Source organism: Tiliqua scincoides, chromosome 13, assembly GCF_035046505.1.
Source record: "Tiliqua scincoides isolate rTilSci1 chromosome 13, rTilSci1.hap2, whole genome shotgun sequence".
NCBI lineage: Eukaryota > Metazoa > Chordata > Lepidosauria > Squamata > Scincidae > Tiliqua > Tiliqua scincoides.
In genome coordinates, this window is record NC_089833.1 from 93585 (window position 1) to 104400 (window position 10816).

A 10816-nucleotide genomic window follows, 5' to 3' on the forward strand; every position below is an offset into this window, starting at 1 on the left:
TGCTTGATCCACCAAGTCCAGCAGGGGAAGCCGCTTGAACTCTGCAGCCCCAATACAGGCACAACCCCAGGGACAGATCGTAGTCAACAGCCAGGCAGAGTAGGAGGGAGGGAGGAGGTGGCCAAATGGCCCAGTGACCCGAAGTTATTCAGGTCAATGAAAATCCAAATGGTGAGCAAAGGAGGCCAAGAGACTCTCCAGGCTTAACGAAAACAGCAAAATCAAGACACCAGAACAGCAAAATCAATTCTACACAATGCGGAATTGGGGCCAACCTCCCCTCTCCAACATTATATATATGCTGAAGGTGCCTGAAGGGGCTGGCAACCAACCAGGAGGAAGATCTTTGTGAATTGTACTATCCCCTGCAGCCCCATCTTTGGCAGCACACCATGTACTTATTAACCACCCTCAGCACTACAAGCATCCTGAGGCGGTGGACTTCTCTGGCCACCCATCCTGAAAACAGTCTCACAGAGCTAGGAAAGCTGCAGAGTAAAATGTATCTGTAGCTCCAGGCACTGCAAACAGCAAGAGAAGTGTAGTGAGAACCTGCAAGGTACTGCCCTGGCATGACAAGGAGTGGGACCTTCTCTGTGGCAGCCCCACGGCTACCATCCCTGGTAACTTTTTTTTGCCTTAATTTTTCATCTTAAATATGTTTTGGATGTTTGGATTTTTTTCTCTGCTATTTAGATTTTTTTGTACTTTCTTAGTTTTATGTATTTCTGTGTCACTCTGAAGGGGTGTATTGCAGGGCTGGAGGCCACAGGGCTCCACCCTGGGTCCTGTGCTGTCCACGTCTTTACAGTGACCTGAACAAGGGGGTACATATAAAACTTGAAGCTGACACAAAGCCAAGGCAGGGATAGCTGATATCCCAGAACATGAATTCAAGACTCCAGATGCCCAAGGGGACCACAAGTTGAGTATGAGCCAGACGTGTGATGCAGCTGTAGAGGAAGCCACTGCTGGGAGCCACCAGCAGACGCATCGAGTCCAGGGCACAAGAAGCAAGAGCTCTGCTTGTTCCATGCCCGTCGGCTCTTCCTCAGAATTCTGTGTCTGGTTCTGGGCACCATACTTTAAGAGCACTGACAAGCTGGAGCAGGTTTGGGGAAGAATGGAAGTGGTCTGGAAGCCAAGCCCCATGAGATATGGCCACATTTACTTAAGTCAGTGGACAAGTTAGTTGCGACTCTTTTCAGTCCCACTTATTTTCACGTGAAGCAGCCCTGACTTTATTTGGCTATAATCCACAACAGGCATTATAGGTGACTCTGCACACAGCATTGTGCTGTGCAATGCACAACTGTGACACTTCAAGGAGCGATGACAAGTGTGCCTTGTAGGGCAGTGGGAGCAGCCGGACACTACAGCGACAGGGACTTACGCAGTACAGGGTCTGACTGTTGCACCAGCAGAGAAAGATGAAACCTGAACACAGAACCAGCCACACAGCAGAAGACAGGAGGTCTTCCCTGCCAGGACCTCAACAGTCTTCTCCTCGGACTAGATAATGGCAGGAACAGGGGCAGTCTGACCAAGCTAGGGGCAATATTCCCACTCTTAAACAGCTTCTGTGGCAAAACAGGGGCTGCTTACAGGGGTGCCCAAACCCTGGCCCAGGGACCATTTGAGGCCCTCAGGGACTCTCAATCTAGCTCACAGGGAGCCCCCAGTCTCCAATGAGCCTCTGGCCTTCCAGCCTCTGGCCTTCCAGAGACTCACTGGAGCCCACGCTGGTCCAACACAACTGCTTTCAGCGTGAGGGCCAACTGTTTGACCACTTGCATGAGCTGTGGGCCAAGGGCTCCCTCCACTGTGTACTGTTTCATGTCTATGATGCAGCAGCGGCAACAAAGGAAAGGCCAGCCTTGCTTTGTGTAACACCTTTTATAGGCCTTGAGCTATTGCAAGACCTTCATTCATTCATATAAGTTCCAATTCTAATATATTCATGTATTTAAATTTATTCAAATTTTAAATGTAAATTCTTTTTTTCCCAGCCCAACACAGTGTCGGAGAGATGACGTGGCCATCCTGCCAGAAAGTTTGGACACCCCTGATCAAGCAGCTCACACAACACTGAAAGCTGCCTTGAGTGCATTTGGCTATGGAGCTCAATACTAAAAGGCAGGGGTCTCTAAACTTTTCGGCCGAAGGGCCACATCAAATATATAGCACAGTGTCAAGGACCAGGAAAAAAATTAAATATAAAATTTAAATAAATGCATTAGAGATGGAACTTAGTTGAACGAATAAATTGGGCTCAAATGTCCAGGATTTCTCCAAGCACCAACACAGCCCAAGAAATAAAGCACACACTTAAATGGACCCCCATTCCCTCACCCCACAAGCACAACGCTGGTTGTGTTTGGTCAACTGGGCCAGAGGCTCTCAGGGTATCAGAGGCTGGCCGTGGGTCGCATCCGGCCCCCGGGTCGAGGTTTGGAGACCCCTGCTATAAAGTGTTGAACTCTTCAGCAGTCAAGCATTGTCATTCATAATAAACTGCACCATAGTCCCTCCAAGCGAAATCAAGCCACGTGAAACCCCTTAAACAGTAGTATAACCCAAGCGTAGGCCTGTCTCCAGTTTCTCTTTCTAAGCAGAAAATCACCTTCTGATTCTGAGTCTTCTTATCTAGCTCCAAGACCTTGAGACACCTGAATGAAATGGAACCAGCTTCTCAACCACTTTGCACTTCAGCTCTGTGTCTGAGGGTACCTGGTGGGACGGAGGGGAGGGGAAGGGCACTAGGAAATCTCCCCTCAGCTCTGGCACAGGAACAAGCTGTGACCACAAGTCAGGAGGCACCAAACCACCCCTGGAGAAGCCAGGCTCTCAGCACAACCAGGACTGGACCAGAGAGAGAGAGAGATGGCTGTGCTCCCTCACAACTATAGGTTTGCCATCACCAGGCCTCCTCTCCAACCACTCAAAACCCTGCTACCTGGGGACGGACAGGCGCTCCCCCCTCCAAACCACCCAGGACAATCCTCAAACATATGAGCATGAATACCTGCCAGGCTGCCACCAGCTCTTTTGAGACCTCAAGGTAGAAGCAGGCTGGCCAGCGAGGACTCTTTGTCAGGAAAGGCCACTGGCAGCCTTGCCCTGTGTATGCCCACCCCAGAACCCCAGTTCACATTGGCCTGGAAAGCAACTATAATAGGCCTTTCAACGTCCCCCAGGAAATGCAAAGCTCAACGGAGCTCAAGAGTCATTCTGCACATGAATGTAGGCTCTGGGAAATAAGTCCCATACGCCTAGGGCAGAAATCAAACACAAGGCAGTTCAAAGATGCATCCACCTGAGGTGGACACTTCTGAAGGCAGCTCTGCTACACACATGCACAGCAGAGGAGCTTCTGCTATAGACTTGTGACGAAACCTACAGGCCTTGCACATGGGTGAGGACAAGGCCCACTCCAGCAACGGTCAGCCCAAAGACACACAGCAGATCAACCGGAGTCCCTCCTACCCTCTGCCCACACAAAAGCCATCACTTCACCTTCTCTTTCCTGCAGCCATCATCTGAATGGCAGAGAAGTGGAAGAGAGGCAACTTCTGAGAGTCTCCCAGAAGATGCTCTATGCCAAGGGTTCCCAAACTTTTCAGAGGCCTCAGACTGAGGCTGCTGCCTAATTTATCAATGCCAAGGGGTGTGGCTATAATGATGATTGGGCAGCAGTGCTACCCCCACAAGTAGCAGCTTGTTTAAGCCTTGATGCACATAGCCTAATCTGCCCTGACAGTTTCACAATTATTATTACTAACAGTATTTATATACTGCTTTTCAACACAAACCACAAAAATTTGGGGTGAGACCCACCGATGGATCCCAGACCTACAATTTGAGAACCACCGATTCTAGGCTACCATTTCATCTTTCACTCCCTCTGCCTTTTTCAAATGGCAGTTGTGAGTATAAGAACATCAGAAAAGCCCTGCTGGATCAGGCTAAAGGGCCACCTAGTCCAGTTTCCTGTATCTCTCAGTATCTCCTATTTCCTGTATCCCTCAACAGATGCCTCCAGGAGCACGCAATACAAGACACCCGTATCCAGTGGCCACTCCCTTTCATCTGGCATTCAGAGAGAGGTTCTCAAACTCAGAACCTGCATTCAGTCATGATGGCTTAGTAACCTGCGAGGGACTTTTCCTCCATCAGTATCTATCCAGTTCCCTTTTCTAGACCAGGTGCCATCACAATTTCCCATGGTAAGGAGTTCCACAGTTTATTTCCACACTGTACCTTGTTATTTTGCTTGCTCCCCGAGGCATCTGCCTGCCTGCCGCTCCAGTCTGCCTGCCAGTGCTGTCAATGATGCCTCCCCACTCCCCAGAACCAAGGGTCCTCTGCTCCTCTATGCCATGCCCAAGGCCAAACCCTTGGCATTTGCACAGTTCAAGGATTGTGTCCAGACTGCAATCACTTCCCAATGCCTGGACACTGGCACCTGCGTGCACTTGCCACATCTTCTCAATGCTCTGGGGTTGGAACAGGTTGAGAAGCAATATATAAGTATTTGTGACAAGCAGCACAGTGACTGCTGCAAATGGCACCAAAGAAGAGCAGCACAGAACCAACAAAAAACAGTGGAAGGATCCACAAGAAAATTTTTGTCATGACAAAGAAGTCCCACTGAAATTAATGGCACTTGAGTCAGTCACAACAGACTCGTCTCAACAATTTTAATGCAACTTTGCGATCAACTTCATGAACCAGGCCTGTGAGGAAAGGCTGCAGGAAATTGGTCTGTTTAGCCTGGAGATAAGAGGCCTGAGAGAGAAGCGAACACGCTCTTCAAATATGTGAAGGACTGTGCTACAGAAGAAGGAACAGATCTGTTCTCAACTGCCTGAGAGTTGAACCAGATCCAGTCTGGACAAACTGCAGGAGAGGAGATTCTGGCCAGGCAACAGGAAGAAATTACTGCGGTCGGGGCAGTGGAACAGATGCCGAGGGAAGGGGTGGATTCTCCCTCACTAAAGCTGAGACTCGACAGGCACTTGGTGGAGCTGTTCTAGGAGGAATTCCTGCCACAGGCAGGGGGCAGGACTAGATGACCCTGTGGGTCCCTCCCAACTCTAGGGTTCTGTGAACTTCCTCTGGATACAAACCGTGTTGAGCACAAGCACAAGTGTTTCTGGAGCAGTATGAAAAATGACTGCTGGAGGCACATCAGAACAGGGCTGCTTTCCAGGAGCAGCGGCACAGGCACAGAAGCACAGCCTTTTCATCCATCACATCCTTGCTTACCCAGAACTAGGAATTCTAGATCTTGTTTCAGCTTCCACCCACCCACCCCTTTCATGAAGTCGTCAGCCCACCTGGAGTCAACCTCTGCGAAAGCAGAACCTACTACTCGCTCAGGAGTCGCCACAGACGAGATGAAGGTGGCCAGGTCATCCCAGGCCTCACCAGGCACAGCAGCAGAAGCGCAAGTCTGTTTTGCGGCCTTCTGGCGCAGCGTGTGGTGATGAGTCCAGCACTGGACGCTTGTGGCTCAAGCAAACACGGAGAAAGCCAGGCCAGCAATGCAGACGAGGACCTTCCCGGCAGGCCTGATGCAGTCCCTGCCCTGCTCTGCAGAAGACACTCTCTGCCTGCACTGCCACCCGGCCAGTCCAGGAGAGGCGTCTGAGACCCACCACCGCGCAGCGACAGGGGGCAGGATCTGAGCAGGGCTCCTGCCACTTCAAGGTAAAGAGGCGCAAGCGGCTCACAGCGCAAGGCCAAAGTGCAGGAGCCGCAGAGGGCGGTGCAGGCACAGCAAGCTGAAGACCCTTTCCCTGCTCCTCCAGGGAGCAGCGAGGAGCCTGAGGGCGAGTGCTGGCTGGCACTGAGGGTCTGCCAGGGGCTCCCTGCACGCGGCTGGATATGCAGCAGGGGTGGGAGGCCCTGGAGAGCCGGCCTCGCTCAGCCCGGCGGCGGCGGCACCTCTCCGCCTGCAGGCGGGCGCGAAGGAGGCTCTCCAGGAAGCCCGTCGGCGAGGACGGCAGAGCGGCCGGCCGAGAGGCCCTGCAGGGAGGGCGAGGATCTGCCGGCCGGTGCTCCGCCCCGCTCCCTTCAGCTACGAGGCTCTGCCTGGGCTCGGGGCCGAGGGCGTTGGGTCCGCGGAGCATCGCAGGGAGGCCGGCCTGTCCGTGAGCCCACGAGCGCGCGGAGGCTTCGGAGCCGGCGGTGCGGCGGGAGAAGACGAGTCTGTCCCGGGCCGCCTCCTCGCAGCAGCGCCGCCGCGGCCGGAGGCGGAAGCGCGGCCCGCCCTGCGCCGGAGAAGCGCGTGCTCGGAGCGCCCCGGCTCTGCCCACGCACAGGGCTGCGGGGAGGCCGGAGCGCAGGCGGCGCCCTGCGGGGAAGGCGCAGCTGCTGCCGCCCGCCCGCCCGCCCGCCCGCCCGCGGCCTGGGCCGGGAACGTCGTCGCCGGCGGCGGCCGCGAGAGAGACCAGACCGGCCCGGCCCTGCCGCCCCCGCCCTGCGCCTACCAGGGGGCTGCCGGTGCTGGCCATGGGCTCGCTCGCCGCCGCCGCCCGGCCAGGAGACTCGACCCAATGGGACGCCCGCGTCCTCCGCGGGTGACGTCAGCCACAACAATGCTCGCTTCCGCCGGGAGGGCGGAACTTCCGCCGGGCGCGCCCCGCTACTGGGCCCCGCTCGGCCGGCTCCGCTCTCGCGACACCTCTCGGCCGCGCGTGCGCCCTGAAGGCGCGAGAGGCCAGGAGGCGGCCTGCGCCTGCGCCTTCCCGCCCCGCAGCAGCAGCAGCAGCAGCAGCAGCAGGCGGTCTCCAGAGCCTCCGGGAGCCGCGCAGAGCCCGGTCTCGGGGGAAGCGCCCTGGGCCAGGCCGGGGCTGCCTGCCTCGCGGTGCCCCAGGCCGGCCCCGGCTCGGCTGCTCTGGCCTGCCTCGCGTGCCCGCCGGCCCCGTGCCTCCCAGGCGGTGGGGCTGCCGGCCTGCCTCGCTGCGCGGAGCTCCAGGGGGAGGCGGCAGCTGCGCCAGCACCGTGCGGCCCCCAGGCCCAGGCAGGGGGCTCGTGGACGCGGAGGGGTCCCGGGACCGCCCTGGCCGCTCGGCAGGAGGGTGCTGGGCCCGCACACTGCGGAGCCAGCAGCAGCGCTGGCAGTGCCGCGGAGGAAGCGGACGGGAGGAGGCGCTGCCGCCTGGCGGAGGTCTGGCAGTGGCCTCCAGCCCTGCTGCTGTGACCCGCTGGGAGCAGGTCCGGGAGGACGGAGGGCTGCAGGCGCCAGGCCCGTCACCCCGTTAAGGCCCAGACGGTGGCTGGGGAGGGGCGGACCCGTGAGAGACTCTCCGCGCCCACCTCTGAGTTGAGCCGGGTGGCAGCCGCTCATCCAGGCTCCGCTCCGCAGCGGTTTGGCTGGAGTCCACCCTCCAGAAGCAGAGCGGGGCCTGTGTTGGGGGGAGATGCTGCCCTGATTGTCTCTTCAGTGGTAAAACTGAAGCAGCTGAACAGCCCCTTCCCCTCAACACTGTCCTGAGGCCCCCAGCAGGCGTCGCTTGTCCAGTGAGGACCTTCCTTCCTCAGCGCCTTGGTGTGCAGCAGCCCCCACCAGCCCCTGCGTGCACTCTTCAGAGTCACCAGGACGCCTCTGTGCCGTAGCCCACTGGACGGGGCTCTGCAGCACTGGGAGGCATCTCAAAAACACCAAATGTTGGGAGCAGCCTATTCCTCCCCCCCAAAGAAGGTGGGATAGGGCACAATGGAGCTGGATGACCTGGGAGCATCTTAGGGTTAGGTTAACCGTAAGGCTGCTGCTTGGAAGACTTGACCCTGGCACTGGTGTTGCTCCACACAGCAGGGGTGTTGTGGGGGAGGCTGCATGTGGGGTTCAGTCTCCTCAACAGATGAGCCTGAGCAAGCCAGCAGGCTCCTGCCTCTGACTTCCCCCTTTGCAGTGCGGTGACATGAAAGTGCAGGAGCCTGTCCTAACAGCCTCCATGCTGTAGTCTCTCTCCTCGCGAAAATCAGCTTAGCAGGTCCTTAGTCGCGGGTTTTCTTCTGCTGTGGATTCCTCCTTTGGAACATCATTGAAAGAGTTCACACACACACACACACACCCAATTTCTTGGGCGTGGGTTGCAGTCACTTTAAAACAAATGTGTATCCATTGCAAAATGGAATTTTAAAAATCCCAGCTGCATAGAAAGTGGGTGATGCACTATAAGCCTCAGCATAGCTGCTCCAAAGCAGGTCCTCTTGGTGTAAAGTGGAGAGTTGCCCCACTGTGCATTTTGGCACAGAGGGAGCACTTCGTGGGCCAGTCTCAGCTATCCTCACCCAGGTGCATCCCATGCCCTTTGTTGGCAGCTGCTGCGCAGCAGCCCCAACACAACTATTGTTTTGCTGCCCCCTCTGTCTTGTGCGCTGGAGATGAGGGGCTCATGCCTACTGGGGAACAACCCCACCGCTGGAGCCCAAGGCAACAGAGTCAGGATGCTGCAGATCTTGGAACCAAAGAGGCCCCCCTCCCTGAGTCCTGCAGAGCAGAGGAAGAAGGGATCCATGCCTGCTCACAGCACTGATTGTCAGCCTGTGTGTCGTGGCACATTGGTGTGCTGCCAGTGGTCTGTAGGTGTGCCGTGGGAGTTTGGAGCACAGCATTGGAAATTACTGAAAAGCTTGTCTGGGTTCTGTGTCTCTGTTTTTAGGGAAACTAGTAACAAATTGTCTATCCCTCTTTCTCCACCGGCTCTGCGGGACAGACAGTTACCCTAGAAACAGAGCCGAGAACTCAGAAGAGTCTCCTGGAAGCCAGAAGTGACATTACGAGAGGTGAAGACCATAAACGCCAGTGCCGTGAGAAGAAAAACATTGAAAATTGCTTTAACGCAGTGACCTCAGGTGCGATCAGGTCAATGTTTTTATGGCAGTCTCATAGACCGCTGCAACTGGAAGAGAAGTACACGCATGGGGTGCCAACTATGCCCTCCCAGCAAGGCTGTTGTACCATTGCAAGTTAACCAAGAGACAACTGAGTAACAAACTGGAGAAGTTTAAGAACATAAGAACAGCCCCACTGGATCAGGCCATAGGCCTATCTAGTCCAGCTTCCTGTATCTCACAATGGCCCGCCAAATGCCCCAGGAAGCACACAAGGCAACAAGAGACCTGCATCCTGGTGCCCTCCCTTGCATCTGGCATTCTGACAGCCCATTTCTAAAATCAGGACGTTGCACATACACATAATGGCTTGTAACCCATAATGAATTTTTCTTCCAGAAATTTGTCCAATCCCCTTTTAAAGGCATCCAGGCCATATGCCATTACCACATCCTGTGACAAGGAGTTCCACAGACTAACTACACACTGAGTAAAGAAATATTTCCTTTCATTTGCCCTAACTCTCCCAACACTCAATTTTAGTGGCTATCTCATGGTTCTGGTGTTGTGCGAGAGGAAAAAGAGCATCTCTCTAAACACTCTGTCCTTCCTGTGCGTAATTTTGTATGTCTAATCATGTCCCCCCTCAGGCGCCTCTTTTCTAGACTGAAGAGCCCGAAACGCTGTAGCCTTTCCTCATAAGAAAGGTGCCCCAACCCAGTAATCATTTTAGGGCACAATCCTAACTGTGCCTTATGCTGGCCCAAGTCCCTTGGGCCGGCATAGGAGGGTCGCAAACATGCAATAAACACACCAGCCCCAACACAAGTCACAACGGTAGGTGGGGAGGAGGCAGGAGGGGGCGTTTCTGGGTGGGGGGAGGGCGGGCGATGGGTGGCCTTTGGGACGGCGCGTGTGGAGTCAGGGCGGAGCTGGGACCCAGCAGTTATACCGGATCCCAACCCCCGTCTCCGCGGAGAATGGAGCAGTTTCAAATCACTCTATTGTCCTTGAACTTGCGCTACCTCCAGAGGTGGTGCATGTCCGAGGAGACCCTTAGGGGCAGGCAGCCCTTACCCAGGGGTAAGGGGAAGAGCTTCCCCTTGTCCCTGGCTGAGCCACTGCAGCCAACAAACCTGCGTTGCATGCAGCGCAAGCCTCCTGGCTTGCCTGCTCCAGCGCAGGTTTGAATTGCGCCCTTTGTCGTTCACTTTTGCACTTTTTCCATTTCCACTATGTCCTTTCTTAGATGTGACGTCCAGAACGGAATACTCCAGGTTTGGCCTTACCATCGATTTGTACAAAGGCATTATAATATTAACTGTCTTATTCTCAATTCCTTATTAATAATCCCAAGCGTGGAATTAGCCTTCTTCACTGCTGCCACACTTTGGGTTGAAACTTACATCGACCTGTCCACCACCACCCCAAGATCTCTCCTGATCTGTCTCAGACAGCTCGGAACCCATCAGCCTATATGTGAAGTTTTGATTTTTTGCCCCAATGTGCATGACTTTACACTTACTTACATTGAAACGCATCTGCCATTTTGCTGCCCATTCTGCCAGTTTGGAGAGATCATTCTGGAGCTCCTCACAATCGTTTCTGGTCTTCACCACTCCGAAAAGTTTGCCATTGTTTATGTTCCTTTTTATTCTCATTACGGCAAGACTTCCATTTACAGAAGGAAGTTTCCTTGCCCTTTACAGCCTCTCTAACTTGGCTCGTTAGCCATGCGGGCACCCTCCTGAACTTAGCCGAGCCCTTCTTCCGTTGTGGTATACACTTCTGCTGGACCTCTATTACTGTTGTTTTAAGCAGCCTCCTTGCACCCTGGAAAGATTGGACTCTTTTTACCTTTCCTTTCAACCTCCTTCTAACCAGCCTCCTCGTTTGAGGGAAGTCCGCTAGTCGGAAGTCAAGGGTTTTTGTGACAGATTTGCCTGGTACTCTTCCCCCGATGTACATGTCG

At 54.8% G+C, this 10816-nt stretch overlaps 1 protein-coding gene across 1 annotated transcript in view; it reads right to left on the reverse strand.

The window, feature by feature from the left end:
• Positions 1 to 6595, reverse strand: part of PDPK1 (3-phosphoinositide dependent protein kinase 1) — an 18506-nt gene extending 11911 nt beyond the window's left edge. The window contains exon 1 of the mRNA XM_066640567.1: positions 6495 to 6595. Coding sequence (XP_066496664.1) covers positions 6495 to 6518 — 24 coding nt within the window. The 5' untranslated portion in view covers positions 6519 to 6595. The remainder of the gene's footprint in view (positions 1 to 6494) is intronic.
• Between the last annotated feature and the right edge of the window lie 4221 nt (positions 6596 to 10816).